Source organism: Perca fluviatilis, chromosome 16, assembly GCF_010015445.1.
Source record: "Perca fluviatilis chromosome 16, GENO_Pfluv_1.0, whole genome shotgun sequence".
NCBI classification, from domain to species: Eukaryota; Metazoa; Chordata; class Actinopteri; order Perciformes; family Percidae; genus Perca; species Perca fluviatilis.
The window spans coordinates 512804-536079 of NC_053127.1; the positions used below are offsets into that span (position 1 = coordinate 512804).

General features: G+C 46.3%; 1 protein-coding gene across 1 annotated transcript in view; it reads right to left on the reverse strand.

The window, feature by feature from the left end:
• The window catches only part of oatx (organic anion transporter X), a 28816-nt gene that overhangs the window by 4667 nt on the left and 873 nt on the right, over positions 1-23276 (reverse strand). The window contains exons 2-14 of the mRNA XM_039777730.1: positions 23007-23225; positions 22791-22864; positions 21191-21320; positions 20374-20477; positions 17445-17599; positions 15177-15345; positions 13400-13523; positions 12970-13085; positions 10212-10266; positions 9357-9516; positions 9117-9225; positions 6905-6983; positions 5030-5157 (exon numbers count right to left, since the gene is read on the reverse strand). Of these exons, the coding sequence (XP_039633664.1) occupies positions 5030-5157; positions 6905-6983; positions 9117-9225; positions 9357-9516; positions 10212-10266; positions 12970-13085; positions 13400-13523; positions 15177-15345; positions 17445-17599; positions 20374-20477; positions 21191-21320; positions 22791-22864; positions 23007-23225 (1622 nt within the window). The remainder of the gene's footprint in view (positions 1-5029; positions 5158-6904; positions 6984-9116; positions 9226-9356; positions 9517-10211; positions 10267-12969; positions 13086-13399; positions 13524-15176; positions 15346-17444; positions 17600-20373; positions 20478-21190; positions 21321-22790; positions 22865-23006; positions 23226-23276) is intronic.

A 23276-nucleotide genomic window follows, 5' to 3' on the forward strand; every position in this document is an offset into this window, starting at 1 on the left:
ACTAGATCTTAGTGCTGCATTTGACACTATTGACCATACCATCCTGTTACAGAGACTGGAACATTTAGTTGGCATTAAAGGAATTGCTCTAAGCTGGTTTAAGTCCTATTTCTCTGATTGATCTCAATTTGTTAATGTTAATGATGAATCCTCCAAGTACGCTAAAGTTAACCATGGCGTTCCACAAGGCTCAGTGCTTGGACCAATTCTATTCTCCTTATATATGCTACCGCTTGGTAATATTATTAGGAAACACTCAATTAACTTTCATTGTTATGCAGATGACACCCAATTATACTTGTCAATCAAACCAGATGAAACCAGTCAGTTAGCTAAACTTCAAGCATGCATTAAAAATATAAAAATATAAAATCATGGATGACCTACAATTTTCTGATGTTAAACTCAAACAAAACTGAAGTTATTGTGCTGGGCCCTAAACACCTCAGAACTTCATTATCTAAAGACATAGCTACTCTGGATGGTATTGCCCTTGCCTCCAGCACTACTGTCAGAAATTTAGAAGTTATTTTTAATTAGGATATATCCTTTAACACCCGTCTAAAACAAACCTCAAGAACAGCGGTTTTTCATCTATGTAACATTGCCAAAATTAGGAATATCCTGTCTCAAAAACTAGTTTATGCATTCGTTACTTCCAGGCTGGACTATTGTAATTCCCTACTGTCAGGTTGCTCAAATAAGTCCCTTAAGACTCTCCAGCTGATCCAAAACACTGCAGCGCATGTTCTGACAAGAACTAAGAGAAGAGATCATATTTCTCCTGTATTATCTACTTTGCATTGGCTTCCTGTAAAATCCAGGATTGACTTTAAAATCCTACTCCTGACCTCAGCTCTAAATGGTCAAGCACCATCATATCTAGAAGAGCTCCTAATACCTTATTGTCCCACTAGAGCACTGCACTCCCAGAATACAGAGCTACTTGTGGTTCCTAGAGTCTCTAAAAGTAGACTGGGGGCCAGAGCCTTCAGCTACCAGGCTCCGCTCCTGTGGAACCAGCTCCCAGTCTGTGTTTGGGGGGCAGACACCGTCACCACTTTTAAGAATAAACTGAAAACCCTACTCTTTCATAAAGCTTATAGTTAGGGAGTGAGGAGTTGCAGTGTCCGCCTAACCCGGCCCACCTGCTTCTCTTCATAGTCATCAGATTAATAATATAACAAAGTAGAGGGAGTCAGGCCAGTACAGCCTGATCCAGCAGGGGAGAGTTCCAAGCCCGAACAGGCTCCTCTCCTTAAACTGCCTGTCTCTCTTAGTTATGCTCTTAGTTATGCTGTTATAGTTTTAGACTGTCTGGAGGACTTCCTTCCTTCCTTCCTTCCTTCCTTCCTTCCCTTTGACTCTCTCCTCTCCTCTTTCCTTTGACTGCTCTCTCCTATCACTTTTCATCTCTGTGCATCCCGTCCCACGGGATGCTTGTTACTAATCGGGCTCTGAGGAGTTTACTCCCCGGAGTCCTTGTGCTTTGATTTTTTCTCACCCAGCATATTTCCTTGGAGTACATTGGCACCAAGATCCTGGTTGCAGCTGTCGCCGTGGTCCTGCTGCACTCCCTGCCAAGCTCTGCTGGGCCCTGCAATGTCATGCTGCGTCCTGCTAAACCCTGCTGCTTCCTGCTACGTCCATCCATGCTCTGATGGCCACGCTACATCCTGTAACGCCTGCAGCGCCCTGATATGATATGAACTACTATGACTATCATTTGAAGTCACTATTCCTTATCTTTAAAGTGATTATCATTGCCTCTGTTTATCACATCCCCAACCGGCATAGTCACACACCACCTACCAAGAGCCTGGGTCTGTCCAAGGTTTCTTCCTAATAGGGAGTTTTTCCTCGCCACTATCTGCTTGCTCTTGGGGGAATTATTAGAATTGTTGGGGCTTTGTAAATTATAGAGTGTGGTCTAGACCTACTCTATCTGTAAAGTGTCTCGAGATAACTGCTGTTATGATTTGATACTATAAATAAAATTGAATTGAAATTGAATTGAATGACATCTACATTTTAAAGTGCAGTTTTCTGCTGATATTTTCTCTCTTTCCTGATGTGTACATTATGCCAGTTAATACTTCGATGACATTAATAAAACTATATATTCCATCCATCCATCCATCTTCGTCCGCTTATCCAGTGTCGGGTCGCGGGGGGAGCAGCTCCAGCAGGGGACCCCAAACTTCCCTTTCCCGAGCAACATTAACCAGCTCCGACTGGGGGATCCCGAGGCGTTCCCAGGCCAGGTTGGAGATATAATCCCTCCACCTAGTCCTGGGTCTTCCCCGAGGCCTCCTCCCAGCTGGACGTGCCTGGAACACCTCCCTAGGGGAGGCCCAGGGGCATCCTTCACGCCCGAACCACCTCAACTGGCTCCTTTCGACGCAAGGAGCAGCGGCTCTACTCCGAGCTCCTCACACGAATGACTGAGCTTCACACCCTATCTCTAAGGGAGACGCCAGCCACCCTCCTGAGGAAACCCATTTCGCCGCTTGCACCCTGGATCTCGTTCTTTCGGTCATGACCCAGCCTTCATGACCATAGGTGAGGGTAGGAACGAAAATGACCGGTAGATCGAGAGCTTTGCCTTCTGGCTCAGCTCTCTTTTCGTACAACGGTGCGATAGATGGAATGTAATACCGCACCCGCTTCGCCGATTCTCCGACCAATCTCCCGCTCCATTGTCCCCTCACTTTCGCAACAAAACCCCAAGGTACTTGAACTCCTTCACTTGGGGTAAGGACTCATTCCCTACCTGGAGAAGGCATTCCATCCGGTTTCCTGCTGAGAACCATGGCCTCCGATTTAGAGGTGCTGATCCTCATCCCAACCGCTTCACACTCTGCTGCGAACCGATCCAGTGAGTGCTGAAAGTCGCAGGCCCGATGATGCCATCAGGACCACATCATCTGCAAAAGCAGCGATGAGATCCCCAGCCCACCGAACTGCAACCCCTCCCCACCCCATTCCCACTCGATATCCTGTCCATAAATATTACAAACAGGATTGGTGACAAAAGCGCCCCAGCCCGGAGGCCAACCCTCACCTGAAACAAGTCCGACTTACTGCCGAGAACCCGGACACAGCTCTCACTTTGGTCGTACAGAGAATGGATGGCCCTGAGTAGAGACCCCCTCACCCCATACTCCGCGCAGCACCTCCCACAGTATCTCCCGGGGGACCCGGTCTCACCTTCTCCAAATCCACAAAACACATGTAGACCGGTTGGGCATACTCCCAGGCCCCCCTCAAGATCCTTGGAGAGTGAAGAGCTGGTCCGTTGTTCCACGACCAGGACGGAATCCGCATTGTTCCTCCTCAACCTGAGGTTCGACTATCGGCCAAACCCTCCTTTCTAGCACCTTGGAGTAGACTTTACCAGGGAGGCTGAGAAGTGTGTAACCCTGTAATTGGCACACCCTCTGGTCCCCTTTTAAAAAGGGGGAACCACCCCCCAGTCTGCCACTCCTTTGGCACTGTTCCAGACTTCCACGCAATGTTGAAGAGACGTGTCAACCAGGACAGCCCCTCCACACCCAGAGCCTTGAGCATTTCTGGACGGATCTCATCAATCCCCGGGGCTTTGCCACTGTGGAGTTGTTTGACTACATCAGTGACTTCCGCCCGGAAATCGACGCACAATCCCTCGTCATCCTCCAGCTCTGCCTCTAACATAGAGGCGTATTAGTCGGATTCAGGAGTTCCTCAAAATGCTCCTTCCACCGCCCTATTACCTCCTCAGTTGAGGTCAACAGTGTCCCATCCTTACTGTACACAGCTTGGATGGTTCCCCGCTTCCCCCTCCTGAGGTGGCGAACAGTTTTCCAGAAGCACTTTGGTGCCGACCGAAAGTCCTTCTCCATGTCTTCTCCAAACTTCTCCCACACCCGCTGCTTTGCCTCTTTCACGGCAGAGGCTGCAGCCCCTCCGGCCCTTCGGGTGCCCTGCAACTGCCTCCGGAGTCCTCTGGGATAACATATCCCGGAAAGACTCCTTCTTCAGTCGGACGGCTTCCCTGACCACCGGTGTCCACCACGGTGTTCGTGGGTTACCGCCCCTTGAGGCACCTAAGACCCTAAGACCACAGCTCCTCGCCGCAGCTTCAGCAATGGAAACTTTGAACATTGTCCACTCTGGTTCAATGCCCCCAGCCTCCACAGGGATGCACGAAAAGCTCCGCCGGAGGTGCGAGTTGAAAGTCCGTTGGACAGGGGCCTCCTCCAGACGTTCCCAATTTACCCGCACTACACGTTTGGGCTTACCAGGTCTGTCCAGAGTCTTCCCCCACCCCCTGACCCAACTCACCACCAGATGGTGATCGGTTGACAGCTCTGCCCCTCTCTTCACCCGAGTGTCCAAAACATACGGCCTCAGATCAGATGAAACGATTATAAAATCGATCATTGACCTTCGGCCTAGGGTGCTCTGGTACCAGGTACACTTATGAGCATCCCTATGTTCGAACATGGTGTTCGTTATAGACAATCCATGACTAGCACAGAAGTCCAACAACAAACAACCACTCTGGTTTAGATCAGGGAGGCCGTTCCTCCCAATCACGCCTCTCCAGGTGTCTCCATCATTGCCCATGTGTGCGTTGAAGTCCCCCAGCAGAACAATGGAGTCCCCCACTGGCGCCCCATGCAGGACTCCACTCAAGGTCTCCAAGAAGGCCGAATACTCCGAACTCCTGTTTGGTGCATATGCACAAACTACAGTCAGAGTTTTCCCCCCCACAACCCGCAGGCGTAGGGAGGCGACCCTCTCGTCCACCGGGGTAAACTCCAAGGTGGATATTGTGGATATTGCACTATATATTGTGCAGCCCTAATTAAACAGTCCAGAGGAACGAACATGCGTTTCCTGGGTAACAGTATGTAGTTTCGGCACTTCATCCGAGTGGTGTAGGCACAGCTAGCTGTCAACAATGGCGGCCATTCTGCACTTGCACGACTCCCATCGTGTGTTGACAGTGCTAATAACAACCGTTAGCCGTTAGCCGTTAGCTCACCATTTCTGCTCCACGTCTTCGATGGTATCAGGGAGCGGCATGTTCAGCGTCTCCGGCAGGAAGCAGGCAAAGCCGGCGGCCAACACCGCAGCGCCGCCGTACACCACGCTGGGCAGAGCAGGGAGTACCTGGGAAATGTAGTTGAGCAACCAGAGTTAGAGTTAGCAGGAATAAATGAGCTTCAGCTTAGTTTTTTCAGATAGAAAGTTAAAGATTATGACTATGACACAACACATAATAGACATACACAACACCCTGCTGCGTTTTTACTACCGAGAGTTTACAGACACGTCTCTGCTGATTGGCTGACATCTCTGACACCAAACCACAGAAATCAAACCTCAAAGTTAGTTTAACAGCGTTCAGAGGACACATGTCGTTATACACAATGCTGAAGTTGGCTTCTGATTCCGCAGTTAAGGGGAAATTTAAGGGAAACTTAAAGCTTCTGATTCACAGTGTGTAGACCACATTGGACCAGGTGCAGATCCAAAACCACTACACCTAGATTTGTCAAATCTGGACTAAGTTATTCTAGAGAGGCTAAAGATTCTTAAAAACACAGTTTCAGATTAGTGAAAGTTTTATTCTATTTGTGAAAATGCAATAAAGGGAGATGTTACTGTTCTTTTTCACATGTAGACCACATTAAAGTGGTTTTGGATCTGCACCTGATCTGATGTGGTCTACACGTTGTGAATCAGAAGCTTAACTGCTGAATCGGAAGCTGCGAATCGGATGCCAACTTCAGCGTCATTCGTTCTACCCAGAATCCCCAGCAACACGGTGGACAAAGTAGGGCCAGAAGTTAATGCTACACATTAAAATGTATTATATTTTATAAAAAATTAACAAATCAATTATTAATTTGCAGAGATGATCCAAAGGCTTCTTTTTGGGAGCATGAACATACTGAAAAGGAAAGACAGCTCAGTATTGTCTACCTTTGTAATGCAGAGTGGAAGTGTCCCAGCACTGGGCTTCACATCGCCGTAAAACTCAGATAAAAGTACTTTATATCTGAATAATATGTCCGTTTCATAGTCGTGGTTAGGATTTCAATAGAATAAGCATGAGGATGTCAAATGTCATGGCGGGCAAAAACAAAACGAAAGGAGCAAAACTTGGCCCACAGGCCACAAATTGAACATCAGTTTTCACTCCTCTCGCAGACGCACATGAAGCCAAATCAGATCCCGTCTCACATCTGCTTCTGTTGTCCTATTGGCTGACACTCCAATGTGACCCAGTGATGTCACAGACACATTTCCGCTGGATACGGTGAAGCTGTGATGATGTAATAAAGCTCTCACGGGGCTTCCTGCATGTTAGTGTCACACACATGGCTATTAATCATGTGATCATTGCCTCCACTTGCCATTTACCTGAAGTGTACATGTGTGAGTGCTTTGGTTTAGTGTTCAGCGCCTTTTAAACATGTGTGAGGTTGATTTTAAAGTTTAACTCTCGTAACCGCATACAGTCGCCATATTTTAGCACCTTATTCAGCGTTAAGGATTCATTTAGACAAAAATAAAGTTGCTGAATTGTTGGAAAGACTTGACGGATTGGGTGAGTTTTATTATGTTCTGTTCCTTTGAATAAAGTTTGTCTTACGATGAGTTAACTAGTTCATTAATATTGTTGTGGTTCGTGAAAGAGTCAAACTCGATTTCAGAAGGTGAAGGTTTGTATATTTCTGTCTACTGTAAGTTCAATAAAAAGTCATGCAATGCATCCTGGTACCTGTAGTCACGGCGGCCATACGAGCACTGGGGGATTATACTTACATCCACAGTAAAGTTATATTATTATATATTAGTATGCATTATATTATATATTACTATGTATTATATTATATAGTTAAATTCTTACCTCGTCCAGTATGAGGACGGCGGGTGCTGCCATGCTGCCGGCTCTCGCCATGGTGGACACAAAGCCCATCCCGGTCTGCCTGAAAACACACACGCACACACACACACACACACACACACAACACACACACATACGCACACACACACACGCAACACATACACATACATACACACACACACACAGACACGCAACACACACACACACAACACACACACATAACACACACACACACACACACACACACACACACACACACACAAATACATGCAACACACACACAGATACTCAGATACTGACTCTGTGTCACTGTCTCACAGCGTCAGATACTGACTGTGTCAGATACTGACTCTGTGTCAGTGTCTCTCAGCATCAGATACTGACTCTGAGTCAGTATCTGACTCAGAGTCAGTATCTGACTCAGAGTCAGTATCTCAGCATCAGATACTGACTCTGTGTCAGTCTCTCTCAGCAAAAGATACTGACTTTGTATCAGTGGAAACAACACAGGACTTTCCCCCAGGAGACCGGGGTTCATGTCCCGTTTTTGTCCCGCGTGTCACTTTAACATTCATTTTGTAATCCCACCCACCATCTTGTTCTAAACCTAACCTATCTTGTGTCCCATTTCAGTTAAATGTACGTCTCCCTACCAGAGAGTCAAAAACTGACACCAAAAGTCCTGACCAAGCTTGTCTAAATATGACACTAAAGGAGACTTTTTGCGCCATTAACAATCGCTTTCTGACAAACAGGAGTGAGAATGTGTTGGGGTATCATTGTTAGGTATCAGGATCCGTCTGTATGCTGATGATGCACAGCTTTACGTCAATAATCAACCTCAGAAGAAGAAGAAGAAGAAGAAAAGTACTCTGTCACTTCAACTTGGACTTCCACTGCTATGCTGATGACACCCAGATCTACCTCAGCACCAAATCCCCCCACAGTCCTCCCCTCTCCCACATCAACTCCTGTCTGTCAGAAATTAAAACCTGGGTGCAACACAACTTCCTCAAACTCAACAGCGATAAAACAGAATTCCTCCTCATCGGCTCCAAATCCACACTCAGCAAAACCAATAACCCCATTCCCACCATCGACGGCACCATTGTCTCCCCATCGCCCCAGGCCCGCAACCTTGGTGTGATCTTTGACTCCACCCTCTCCCTTGAGCCCCACATCTGTCAAGTCATTAAAACCTCTTTCACCTCCGCAACATCGCCAAAATCAGACCCTCTCTCACACCCCCCGCTGCTGAAAGACTCATTCATGCCTTCATCTCCTCCCGACTGGACTACTGCATCTCACTTCTCCTCGGCATCAGCTCTACCAACATCAACCGACTCAAACTGGTCCAGAACTCCTCAGCATCAGCTCTACCAACATCAGCCGACTCCAACTGGTCCAGAACTCGGCCGCCCAACTCATTACCCGCACCAAATCCTGGCACCACATCACTCCAGTACTAAAACTACTCCACTGGCTTCCTATCTCCCACCGGATCACCTACAAAATCCTGGTCCTCACCTACAAAGCCCTCCACCATCTGGCCCCCTCATACCTCACTGGTCTCCTCTCCCCGTACCAACCCTCACAGTCCCTCAGATCCACCTCAGCTGGTCTCCTCTCCCCGTACCAACCCTCGCGGTCCCTCAGATCCACCTCAGCTGGTCTCCTCTCCCCGTACCAACCCTCACGGTCCCTCAGATCCACCTCAGCCAGTCTCCTCTCCCCATACCAACCCTCGCGGTCCCTCAGATCCACCTCAGCCGGTCTCCTCTCCCCGTACCAACCCTCACAGACCCTCAGATCCACCTCAGCTGGTCTCCTCTCCCCGTACCAACCCTCACGGTCCCTCAGATCCACTTCAGCCGGTCTTCTCTCCATCCACAAGTCCAACCTCCGCAGTTTTGGGGACAGAGCCTTCTCCAGAGCAGCTCCTAGGCTCTGGAACTCCCTCCCCCATGAGATCCACACCTCTGAGTCCCTCACCATCTTCCAGTCTCGCCTCAAGACCTCTTCACCCCTTCCAATCCCTAGCCCCACACCCTTCCCCTTTTCATCTGTGCCTGAGTCTTGTTTTGATTTGTTCTGTTCTGTTTTTATTATCTACCTACCTTGTAAAGCGACTTTGAGTCCTTGAAAAGCGCTATATAAATTCAATTTATTATTATTATTATTCTAAAAGAAAAAAAGAAGACTGCTGTTGTCTCACCTGATGACGGTGGGGTACAGCTCTCCGGTGTACAGGTACACGACGGTGAAGGATGCCGAGGTGAAACCTTTACCGAGACACGCCAACACCGTCCTGACCGTCTGCAAGTCTGGGGGTTGGGGGGGGGGGGTTACTGAGAGTCCTCAAAGGTACAGAAGTAATAACGTGTGTGTGTGTTACTTGTGTGTGTTACCTGTGTGTTTTACCTGTGTGTAAGTGTTACCTGTGTGTAAGTGTTACCTGTGGGGACAAAAATGTTGGCAAAGATGATAAGTGCCGACAGGAAGAGACAGGTTGCCTGGGAGACCCTCCTCCCCAGGTAACTGAGCATGCCCAGAGCCAACAGTTTGGCGGGAATATCGACGGCTCCAAAGATGATCTGCATCAGGTAGATACTAACCTGGAACAGACAACAGCCAATAGGAGGACAGGAAGGGTTAAACCCAAAGGAACCCAACCTCAACATCAGACAGGTCTTAATATTTTACCTTTGACCCTTCTCACTCTCTTTACTTCAACAAAGTTAACTGGAACATTTTGGTCGCCTACAAATGTCTTATTCAGCGTTCAGCCACCGCTAGTGTTAGCTGCTAACGTTAGCTGCTAACGTTAGCTGCTAATGTTAGCTGCAAATTTTAAAGGAAAGTCTGCAGGTCTGCCGTACATGCAGATGAATGTCTCTGGTACCCGGTACCCGGAGGTCTGTGTTTACCTGCTAGTAAATCTCTGCTGGATGACTCGCTTCAGAAGGGTTGAAAATATGCAACTATCCCTCTTTAGCGTTTAGCTTAGCACAGTGCCATAGCAACCATGAACAACACTGGCTTGGCCGCCTCATCCTTCCTAGCTCCACCCTCTCATCCAAATTTCTTCACTTGGATGAAAAGATGGCGACGGCCAAAAAGTTGTTTCATGCTTTCTGCATTCAATGCTTACGGCGATATGACTCATACGCAGCCTGGGGCACTGGGTGTGGAGGGCCTGATCACAGAGCACCTCCCAGAAGAATGCAAGAAGCATGAAACAGCTTTAAGGTTGCTGGCCCCTGATCTATGGTTAGCTCTCATTTAGCACTGATGCGAATCATTGACTCACCCCAAACTTCTGCAGATCCATCGCCAAACCATAGTAAGCAAAACTGGTGGAGAACCTGCAGAGGAAGACAGACACTTTTATATCCAAACTAAACTGGGATTGGAACTGAAATCGAAATCATTTGGTAGCCCTAATTCCCATTTTAGTTCAGTTTATATATATATATATATACATATATAATTATACCTTCTGTATTTATCTGGACTTATTTCTGTCTTTGTGCTGCTGTAACACTTAAATCTCTCTCCGAGGAACCTTAAATGTTTAAATGTACTTATATACATTTTAGTTATCCCCTTCCTCTCCAAGATCCTTGAGAAGGTAGTCGCCAATCAGTTATGTGATTTTCTACATAGCAATAGCTTATTTGTGGACCTTCAGTCAGGATTTAGAATGCATCATAGCAAAGAGATGGCACTGGTGAAAATTACTAACCACCTTCTAACTGCTTCAGACAAAGGACTTGTCTCCGTACTTGTCTTATTAGATCTTAGTGCTGCATTCAACACTATTATTAGGAAACATTCAATTAACTTTCATTGTTATGTGGATGACACCCAATTATACCTATCAATTAAGCCAGACAAAACCAGTCAGTTAGCTAAACTCCAAGCATGCATCAAAGATATAAAATCATGGATGACCTACAATTTTCTGATGGTAAACTCAGACAAAGCTGAAGTTATTGTGTTGGGCCCTAAATACCTCCGAACCTCATTATCTAAAGATATAGCTACTCTGGATGGTATTGCCCTGGCCTCCAGCACTACTGTCAGAAATCTAGGAGTTATTTTTGATCAGGATATATCCTTTAACGTACATTTAAAACAAACCTCAAGAACAGCCATTTTTCACCTTCGTAACATTGCCAAAATTAGGAATATCCTGTCTCAAAACAATGCTGAAAAACTAGTCCATGCATTCGTTACTTCCAGGCTGGACTATTGTAATTCCCTACTGTCAGGTTGCTCAAATAAGTCCCTTAAGACTCTCCAGCTGATCCAAAATGCTGCAGTGCGTGTTCTCACAAGAACAAAGAGATCATATTTCTCCTGTATTAGCTTCTCTGCATTGGCTTCCTGTAAAATCCAGGATTGAGTTTAAAATCCTTCTTCTGACCTACAAAGCCCTAAATGGTCAAGCACCATCATATCTAGAAGAGCTCCCAATACCTTATTGTCCCACTAGAGCACTGCGCTCCCAGAATGCAGAGTTACTTGTGGTTCCTAGAGTCTCTAAAAGTAGAATGGGAGCCAGAGCCTTCAGCTATCAGGCTCCTCTCCGGTGGAACCAGCTCCCAGTCTGGGTTCGGGGGGCAGACACCGTCACCACATTTAAAAGTAAACTTAAAACTCTCCTCTTTGTTAAAGCTTATAGTTAGGGAGTGAGGAGTTGCAGCGTAGGCCTAGACCGGCGGGGGAGGGTGTATAGCTGCAGGCACCCCTTCTCTTCTCTGCTTCTCGTCACAGTCGTTAGATTCATCTACCATATAATCAATGACATAATCAAAGTAGAGGGAGACAGGCCAGTACAGCCCAATTCGATTGGGGAGAGTTCTAGCCCGACCAGGCTCCTCTCCTTAACCTGTCTCTCTTAATTATGCTGTTATAGTTTTAGACTGCTGGGGGACTTCCTTTGACACACTGAGCTTCTCTCTCCTCTCTCTTTCCATCTGTGTGCTTCCATGTTCCAGAAATGCTTGTTACTAACCTAGCTCTGGGGAGCTTATTCCCTGGAGTCCATATGTTTTCTTTGCGCCCAGCATGTTTCCTTGGATTAGGGTGGCCCCTAAATCATGGTTGCAGCCTGTCGCCGTGGTCCTGCTGCGCGCCCTGCTATGCCCTGTTACACCTGCTACGCTCTGCAGTGCCCTGCTACGTCCTGCTATACCCTTGTACGTCCTGCTACGTCCTACTACACCATGCAGTGCTCTGCTATACCCTGCTACGTCCTGCTACATCCTGCTACGCCCTGCTATGCCCTGTTACACCTGCTACACTCTTCAGTGCTCTGCTATGTCCTGCAATACCCTGCTACGTCCTGCTACGTCCTGCTACGTCCTGCTGCGTCCTGCTACACTCTGCAGTGCTCTGCTATGTCGTGCAATACTCTGCTACGTCCTGCTACGTCCTTCAGTGCTCTGCTACATCCTGTGACACCCTGCAGTGCCCTGCTATGCCATGAACTATTTATACACTTATTGCCACTGTTCATTACCCCCCCAACCGGGACCGTCAGACACCGCCTACCAAGAGCCTGGGTCTGTCCCAGGTTTCTTCCTGAGAGGGAGGTTTTCTTTGCCACTGTCCCACTGAATGCTTGCTCTTGGGGGGAATTACTGGAATTGTTGGGTCTTTGTAAATTATAGAGTGTGGTCTAGACCTACTCGATCTGTAAAGTGTCCTGAGATAACTCTTGTTATGAATTGATACTATAAATAAAATTGAATTGAGTTATGATACATTTCATCACACTGATAAATGTTTCAGAGCCCAGCTCTAATTACTCATCACATTTTTAAGAATTGATTATTTGATAGCAGACTATTACACACGTACAAATTACTTTAATTAATGTAATATGAAGTAGGATCTCTATTGGAATCAGCTCTATCAGTTTATGTATTTCTCTCCAATAGTCCCGTGGATAACAAATAATATCAATACATGTTCTAACTGGAGAGTTTGTTGTCTGTTAAAACTTCTTAAAACTTAATCCTCCTATCAAACTAAATGTGATATTTAAATAAATGAGGTACCAGACAACGACGAGACAGATGGAGATGCGTCTCATGCCTCGGGTCCTCAACAGGTCGTACGCCGTTAACGAAGAACGACTCGACTCAATCTCTTTCCTCATGTGGGAGTTCAGAACCTGCAGGTCACATGGTACACATCTCAGCTTCTGATTGGACAGCATACAGACAGGAAGCAGACAGACAGGCAGACAGACAGACAGAGAGACAGACAGACAGACAGGCAGACAGACAGACAGGAAGCAGACAGACAGGCAGACAGACATAGAGACAGACAGACGGAGAGATAGGCAGACAGGAACCAGACAAACTGGCAGACAGGCAGACAGACAGACAGACAGACAGAGAGACAGACAGGCAGAGAAACAGGAAGACAGACAGACAGGAAGCAGACAGAGAGAGAGACAGGCACACACACAGACAGACAGTTTACCTCCAGGGTTAACTTGTCGACCATCTCTGGTTTTCCGTTGATTCGAGCGACTCGGTGAAGACTCTTTAACGCCTCCTCAGACCGGCGGTTCAGAACCAACCAGCGAGCCGACTCAGAGTACCACCTGACCAATCAGAGAGCAGAAACATCAGTACCACCTGACCAATCAGAGAGCAGAAACATCAGTACCACCTGACCAATCAGAGAGCAGAAACATCAGAACCACCTGACCAATCAGAGAGCAGAAACATCAGTACCACCTGACCAATCAGAGAGCAGAAACATCAGAACCACCTGACCAATCAGAGAGCAGAAACATCAGAACCACCTGACCAATCAGAGAGCAGAAACATCAGAACCACCTGACCTGAAGTTTTTAAATTGAAGAGATTACATTGCTTTGCTGCAATCAGGTGTTGTGGAACACGTGGGAGAAACGAGTTTCTGAAATGTAAAAGTCCCGTGAGCGCCTGCTGAAAGCCGACTTGCTGACTTAACGTTGTGTGTGTAATCAACATGGCGGCTAAACACAATGTTTTATTAACGCTAACAAACTTTGAATTAATCCTCGTATTTTATATAATCTTTTTGCTCAAATATAACCTGATAGGAGAGCAGCTCGAGGTGGTGCGTCTTCTCCCAGAGATGTATTATAATGAAGTAGAACTACTTCACTACTGTACTTAAGTACTAAAAGGTACTTTATACATGTCTGTCTGCTCCACTCTACAAGCGTAAAAACAGGACAGTCTTCTATTGAGATGTTTAATGATCCTTTCACACAGAAACAGATCATAAAGTGTCTCAATTAAACTAGTAATATACAGGAAACGACTTAATGACATGTTGTCACTGATCTATTGGCAGGTTTATCTTTAGAATTTCTGTTTTTATTTCTTGTGTCCTCTGATAACAGCTGACAGTAGGTTGTTGTTTCACAGCTCTGTGTCCTCTGATAACAGCTGACAGTAGGTTGTTGTTTCACAGCTCTGTGTCCTCTGATAACAGCTGACAGTAGGTTGTTGTTTCACAGCTCTGTGTCCTCTGATAACAGCTGACAGTAGGTTGTTGTTTCACAGCTCTGTGTCCTCTGATAACAGCTGACAGTAGGTTGTTGTTTCACAGCTCTGTGTCCTCTGATAACAGCTGACAGTAGGTTGTTGTTACACGGCTCTGTGTCCTCTGATAACAGCTGACAGTAGGTTGTTGTTTCACAGCTCTGTGTCCTCTGATAACAGCTGACAGTAGGTTGTTGTTACACAGCTCTGTGTCCTCTGATAACAGCTGACAGTAGGTTGTTGTTACACGGCTCTGTGTCCTCTGATAACAGCTGACAGTAGGTTGATGTTACACAGCTCTGTGTCCTCTGATAACAGCTGACAGTAGGTTGATGTTACACGGCTCTGTGTCCTCTGATGACAGCTGACAGTAGGTTGATGTTACACAGCTCTGTGTCCTCTGATGACAGCTGACAGTAGGTTGATGTTACACGGCTCTGTGTCCTCTGATGACAGCTGACAGTAGGTTGATGTTACACAGCTCTGTGTCCTCTGATAACAGCTGACAGTAGGTTGATGTTACACAGCTCTGTGTCCTCTGATAACAGCTGACAGTAGGTTGATGTTACACAGCTCTGTGTCCTCTGATAACAGCTGACAGTAGGTTGATGTGATCAACATCCAGACTGTCAGACTGAGAGCTTGTGAACACACCGTGACTTCTGGAACTCGGAGCATCAGAGAAGCACATGAACCTTATTTTAAAAGTGTCCACTCACCAGCTGTAGGCGAAGAACAGGAACTGGGGGGCGCAGACGACCACCTGCAGCTTCCTCCAGTCTCTCAGCCAATAGGCAAGCCCCGCCAGGATCATCTGACCAAAGGTGAAGAAGAAGGAGGTGAGCGTGCCCACTAACGTCCTCTCTCTGGTCGGGATCCACTCCACCTCTGCAGACAGACAGGTTGACAGACAGACAGGTTCCTCAACCTCAAACCTTCAGTTTGTTTCCACAGAGAATCAATAACATATACACTATATATCAGGGGTCGGCAACCTTAGGCACGCGTGCCACCATGGGAACGTGGGACCTTGACCAATGGCATGCTGGCAATATGTGTGCAAGAGAGTTATTGATGTGTTGAAATCATGGTTGAAATGCTGAAGCTCTCTCTCATCTGCATGCCAAATTACAACGTTCACAGTTGCGCGACCTGTTATTTACGGTAGATTTTTAGTCATATCTCTGACTGGGAACGATACAAAGAGGATTACCAATGGCCGCTGGGGCAGATGAATTAACGCTAGTCTCGTTACTGTAAGTAGGCTACATTAAAACCTTCGTGAGTTAAAAGGCAATACTTATCAATGCACTCACCTGTGTAGACCGGCATAAACATGTAGAAAGCGATATTTCTATCTGCTCTGTTTGCTCAGTCCACTCTTGTCCTCCGCGCTGTTTTACACAAACACAGCTCTACTCTGCAAATAGAGAACTTTTACAAAACAAGCTAAAACAAAAGCTGTCGGTTTTTAGTCTGTTTATCTTAGTTTGGAGGGAATCTGTAAATTTGGACAAATTCTTATAAACTTAAGCTGGATGAAGAAACCATCCTCTCCGCTGGAGCGGTAAATATGGATGCATTATAAGACCAAAACAAATATATGTGGCTACTTAATATGCACGTGAATGACGAAATCGTTATGTTTGTGTTCTTCATTCTTCATAATGATGCTGGTTGTGTTATTATTATTTTGCCACAGCATCGTTTCATTGAAAATGAGGCATACAGGACCTGCTTATCAGTCCATTAATCATTAAAGCTGGGCTTTTCGCTTCAGGATCTTTGACAGTGATATTTTTGTCAGCCCATTTTCCACCAATCAGGACGCTGCATACTAAAACCATATTTCCATAATCATAATAATAATATACAATAATAATAATTACTAGGTCCTGATTATAAGAAATAAATGTTAACAAATGTTGCTATGGAATAAAATTACAGATTCCCTGGATATTGCATTTTGATGTGATGTCATAATTAAACTTAATGTTGACATGGCACACTAATAAACAAGACATTTTGAAAAGGGCACTTCATATCAAAACGGTTGCCGACCCCTGCTATATATTCTCCATCAACAGAAGAACATTTCCAGGATAACCTTCCTCTCTCTGTGTGTCTCTCTTCTCTTCAGGATCAACAACAACCTCATAGCTACGAGGTCATCTCCTCTCTAACTGGGAGGTTTTATAAAGAATATGTTAGATCATCTCCTCTCTAACTGGGAGGTTATATAAAGAATATGTTAGATCATTTCCTCTCTAACTGGGAGGTTTTATAAAGAATATGTTAGATCATTTCCTCTCTAACTGGGAGGTTTTATAATGAATATGTTTAGATCATCTCCTCTCTAACTGGGAGGTTTTATAATGAATATGTTAAAAATTCTTTTTAAAAGGGGGGGGTTTTATAATGAATATGTTAGCATCATCTCCTCTCTAACTGGGAGGTTTTATAAAGAATATGTTAGATCATTTCCTCTCTAACTGGGAGGTTTTATAAAGAATATGTTAGATCATCTCCTCTCTAACTGGGAGGTTTTATAAAGAATATGTTAGATCATCTCCTCTCTAACTGGGAGGTTTTATAAAGAATATGTTTAGATCATTTCCTCTCTAACTTGGAGGTTATATAAAGAATATGTTAGATAATTTCCTCTCTAACTGGGAGGTTTATAAAGAATATGTTAGATCATCTCCTCTCTAACTGGGAGGTTATATAAAGAATATGTTTAGATCATTTCCTCTCTAACTGGGAGGTTTTATAAAGAATATGTTTAGATCATTTCCTCTCTAACTGGGACGTTTTGGGACTGATTGGTGGGATTGTTGTGGACGAAGTACACATGGAGATACACTGGTAAGAGCCAATGAGGTTTAACCATGTATCAGCTAATTTAAATAGCACAGACAGACAGACAGACAGACAGACAGACAGACAGACAGGCAGGCAGACAGGCAGACAGACAGGCAGACAGGTACTCAGTGAGACTGCATTCAGGATGATGCCAGAGACCGCCATCCCACTCAGGAACCTAAAGATGCAGTAGGCGGTGTATGACGGGGAGAGGGCGGAGCTACAACCCAGAATGCCCAGTTGCAGGTACGACCATATTAGGATAGACCGCCTCCCAAACCTGAGAGACAGACAGAGAGAGAGACAGACAGAGAGACAAACAGAGAGATTTTATTTTTGTATTTATTATTTCAGGACAATGCACATTTACACGTAAAAAATGCAAGATTGTAGCCGAAGGGCTAATTTCCATCTGTAGTCCATTAAGAGAGAGAGAGAGACACAGAGACACAGAGACAGAGAGACAGAGACAGATAGAGAGACAGACAGACAGATGACTGGTTGCTAAGGCCAGGGGACGACAGGCCATACATACTCGGTTGCTGTACCTTAACTGGCTCTGGTCTGTACGTTTGTCATGCCCCAAAATGTACATACAGACCACTGGTCTGAGACCAGCTGGTGTCTGAATGTAGGACGCGTAGATGTCAGACACTAGTTTAGCTGCGCTGCTCTGTGTACTTCCACAGGAATCACAAAGAAGAAAGTTTTCCAAGGATACTGAAAATGAACCACGGTTGTAAATGCAGCATTCCAGGTTGTACAGGGAATGCTGACACTTTTCACATTTCATCGTGAGCTGCGGGTTGTGGTCAGCGGTAGTTGGTGGTTCAGTTACCCCAGAAAAGGTGACTGTATGCTGGGTACAGAGCACCGCGAGCTGCAAGTCCCAGTGAGTGCTGTTGGGCATGTTGCATCTTTGCTCCTCAGCTTCGCTTGTTGTAAACCAACCAATCAACGTGCAGCTCATCTAAATATTCATGAGCATACCATAAAAAGGAGAAAACCTCTCGTTTCATTCCATGGCTATTTCAGGGTTGCATTAGGGCACATAGAATAGCACCCGGGCCATGTTACATTAGCCTGGTGAGACCGTCCTGATCTGGCGAGCTCCAGTTTTTCACTCGCAGATCAGTCTGGCATCTTGCAATAGAGAAAATGGGGAGCCATCCGCCAAACGATCGACCAATCAGCGTTGGTTTTGAGGCGGGTTTAGGTGTTCAGACAGCGTTAGCCCTAATTCTGTTAGCCGCTCGCTAATGCTTTTTTCTCTTGGATCCTTCTTTTGGAATATGGAGCGGGATCTTGAAATGGTGCCTTTTACTCCTAAATTCTCGTTACACAAACGGCAAATATCCTTTACCGACATGTTGCTTGCTTGCTAAGCTATGCTTTGCCTGCAGCAGCAGGGGTAGCCTGGCTTGTGGTTGTATTTTCATACGCTTCGTTGATCTGATTGGTTGATTTGGCCCGTCTATCACCAACTATAGGTGGAGATAGACAGATGGTTTATCCAATCAGCTAACCAGGATTTTCGCCCTTTCCCAAAAGTTTTCCAACGGAAAGTTCCCAGATGGATATGCCAAGCTAATGCGAAGAGATCCATCTGGAGGAGTCAGGTTAATGTTACATACCCTATTAGGAGACTTTAAGGAACAGTGTGAAATACCCTATATAACATTCTATCACCCCTTTAAACTGAGGTATAATCATGGGTTTTATTAATTTATTCTGTCTCCTTCTTAAATATAGTGAACTGAAGGGAACTGAATGTATGAACAAGATGCAACTAGAACATAAACATGTCGCTCCACTTCTGGTTCAAACTTCCCATATTTCATCGTGGTTAAATGTCTGTCTCACCTGTCTGAAAGGCCACCGTGGTTAAATGTCTGTCTCACCTGTCTGAAAGGCCACCGTGGTTAAATGTCTGTCTCACCTGTCTGAAAGGCCACCGTGGTTAAATGTCTGTCTCACCTGTCTGAAAGGCCACTGTGGTTAAATGTCTGTCTCACCTGTCTGAAAGGCCACCATAGTTGAATGTCTGTCTCAAAGGCCACCATAGTTAAATGTCTGTCTCACCTGTCTGAAAGGCCACCATAGTTAAATGTCTGTCTCAAAGGCCACCGTGGTTAAATGTCTGTCTCACCTGTCTGAAAGGCCACCATAGTTAAATGTCTGTCTCAAAGGCCACCGTGGTTAAATGTCTGTCTCACCTGTCTGAAAGGCCACCATAGTTAAATGTCTGTCTCAAAGGCCACCGTGGTTAAATGTCTGTCTCACCTGTCTGAAAGGCCACCATAGTTGAATGTCTGTCTCAAAGGCCACCATAGTTAAATGTCTGTCTCACCTGTCTGAAAGGCCACCATAGTTAAATGTCTGTCTCAAAGGCCACCGTGGTTAAATGTCTGTCTCACCTGTCTGAAAGGCCACTGTGGTTAAATGTCTGTCTCACCTGTCTGAAAGGCCACCATAGTTGAATGTCTGTCTCAAAGGCCACCATAGTTAAATGTCTGTCTCACCTGTCTGAAAGGCCACCATAGTTAAATGTCTGTCTCACCTGTCTGAAAGGTCACCGTGGTTAAATGTCTGTCTCACCTGTCTGAAAGGCCACCATAGTTAAATGTCTGTCTCACCTGTCTCAAAGGCCACCATAGTTAAATGTCTGTCTCACCTGTCTGAAAGGCCACCATAGTTAAATGTCTGTCTCACCTGTCTGATAGGCCACCATAGTTAAATGTCTGTCTCACCTGTCTCAAAGGCCACCATAGTTAAATGTCTGTCTCACCTGTCTGAAAGGCCACCATAGTTAAATGTCTGTCTCACCTGTCTGAAAGGCTGCCGTGGTTAAATGGTTGTCTCACCTGTCTGAAAGGCCACCATAGTTAAATGTCTGTCTCACCTGTCTGAAAGGTCACCGTGGTTAAATGTCTGTCTCACCTGTCTGAAAGGCCGCCGTGGTTAAATGTCTGTCTCACCTGTCTGAAAGGCCACCGTGGTTAAATGTCTGTCTCACCTGTCTGAAAGGCCACCGTGGTTAAATGTCTGTCTCACCTGTCTGAAAGGCCGCCGTAGATGATGGCGCCGGTTAAAACTCCGCCCATATAGATGCTCTGAATCATCTGTTTCAGAGGACGCAGAGAACACACCAGCTCCCACTGAGAGACAGACAGGGAGAGAGACAGGTTCAGAGAAACAGACAGGGAGAGAGACAAGTTCAGAGAGACAGGTTCAGAGAGACAGATTCAGAGAGATAGGTTCAGAGAGACAGACAACAGACAGGGAGAGAGACAGACACAGAGAGAGACAGACAGGGAGAGAGAGATACAGAGAGAGAAAGACAGACAGGGAGAGAGAGACAGATTCAGAGAGATAGACAGGGGACAAACAGATTCAGAGAGACAGATTCAGAGAGACAGGTTCAGAGAGACATACAACAGACAGGGAGAGAGACAGAGAGAGAGAGAGAGATAGACAGACAGGGAGAGAGAGACATATTCAGAGAGATAGACAGGGGGACAAACATATTCAGAGAGACAGGTTCAGAGAGATAGACAACAGACAGGGAGAGAGAGAGACAGACAGAGAGAGAGAGAGACAGAGAGAGACAGACAGGGAGAGAGAGAGACAGGGAGAGAGACAGACAGGGGGAGAGAGAGACACAGATAGGGAGAGAGAGACAGACAGGGAGACAGACAGGGAAAGAGAGAGAGACAGATAGGGAGAGAGACAGACAGGGAGACAGACAGACTGGGAGACTGACAGGGAGAGAGAGAGACAGAGAGAGAGACAGACAGGGAGAGAGACAAACAGGGAGAGAGACAGACAGTCACTACAACCTCGTAAAGGATTGCAGGTTTGTTGTGGTTACCTCGGAGACGGTGGTGGCGAGGAACTCGGAGCTTTCGAAAATCCATCCGTCCAAACAGCCCTCCGTCTGCAGCTCGCTACCGTTAGCTGAGCCGTTAGCAGCTAAAAGCTGCCACTGAGGCTCCACATACCTGAACAACAACCAGCCAAACAGGAAGTGAGTCACAATGAGTTTAATCATCAACATGATGCTGCTCAGTGGCCAGCAGATCAGACTGTGGTGGTACTGGGCAGCTTCAAGGTATGAATGTGATCAGGTCAGACTGTGGTTGTACTGGGCAGCTTCCAGGTATGAATGTGATCAGGTCAGACTGTGGTGGTACTGGGCAGCTTCCAGTATGAATGTGATCAGACTGTGGTGGTACTGGGCAGCTTCCAGTAGGAATGTGATCAGACTGTGGTGGTAGTGGGCAGCTTCCAGGTATGAATGTGATCAGATCAGACTGTGGTTGTACTGGGCAGCTTCCAGGTATGAATGTGATCAGGTCAGACTGTGGTGGTACTGGGCAGCTTCCAGGTATGAATGTGATCAGATCAGACTGTGGTGGTACTGGGCAGCTTCCAGGTATGAATGTGATCAGATCAGACTGTGGTGGTACTGGGCAGCTTCCAGGTATGAATGTGATCAGGTCAGACTGTGGTGGTACTGGGCAGCTTCCAGTAGGAATGTGATCAGACTGTGGTGGTAGTGGGCAGCTTCCAGGTATGAATGTGATCAGATCAGACTGTGGTTGTACTGGGCAGCTTCCAGGTATGAATGTGATCAGGTCAGACTGTGGTGGTACTGGGCAGCTTCCAGGTATGAATGTGATCAGGTCAGACTGTGGTGGTACTGGGCAGCTTCCAGTAGGAATGTCATCAGACTGTGGTGGTTCTGGGCAGCTTCCAGTATGAATGTGATCAGATCAGACTGTGGTGGTACTGGGCAGCTTCCAGGTATGAATGTGGTCAGGTAAGACTGTGGTGGTACTTGGCAGCTTCCAGGTATGAATGTGATCAGATCAGACTGTGGTTGTACTGGGCAGCTTCTAGGTATGAATGTGGTCAGGTCAGACTGTGGTGGTACTTGGCAGCTTCTAGGTATGAATGTGATCAGATCAGACTGTGGTGGTACTGGGCAGCTTCCAGGTATGAATGTGATCAGGTCAGACTGTGGTGGTACTGGGCAGCTTCCAGTAGGAATGTGATCAGACTGTGGTGGTAGTGGGCAGCTTCCAGGTATGAATGTGATCAGATCAGACTGTGGTTGTACTGGGCAGCTTCCAGGTATGAATGTGATCAGGTCAGACTGTGGTGGTACTGGGCAGCTTACAGGTATGAATGTGATCAGGTCAGACTGTGGTGGTACTGGGCAGCTTCCAGTATGAATGTGATCAGGTCAGACTGTGGTGGTACTGGGCAGCTTCCAGTATGAATGTGATCAGATCAGACTGTGGTGGTACTTGGCAGCTTCCAGGTATGAATGTGTAACTGTGTGAATGTGATCAGGGCGTTCCTGCAAAAGAGAGACTGCCTCGCAGTGAATCTTCCCTAAATAAATAAAGGTTAAAAAAAATGTAATAATCAACACAATGCAATGCAGAGAGGAAGGCACCGTTTACCTCCTGCAGCGGTCCAGTCTAGTTCCTGAAGAGTCCAGAGGGATGAACACTTTCAGGAGCTGCTTCTCATCCACCTGCAACAACCAATCAGGTTCATCCATCTTACAGACCAATCAGGTTCATCCATCATACAGACCAATCAGGTTAATGTGTTTTTTACATTAAGGACGTAAACTTTGGACTCGATGTGCAAGGACATTAAATATGACAGGTTACCTGGTAGAGAGACAGGTTGTGGAGGCTGTGATTGGCTGACAAGCTATAGAGGCTGTGATTGGCCGGCAGGCTGTAGAGGCTGTGATTGACCGGCAGGCGGCAGTGGTGGGCGGGGATTCCTGAGACAAAGTTGTTGAGCAGGTTCTGACTGGCCATCAACAGACCTGGTAAACTGATCAGGGTCACGTGGAGCCACTGGTACCGGCCGAACCCGCCCACCTGGGGAGGGGGGACATGTATCAGACACCTGCTCAGGGAGGAAGGGGACAC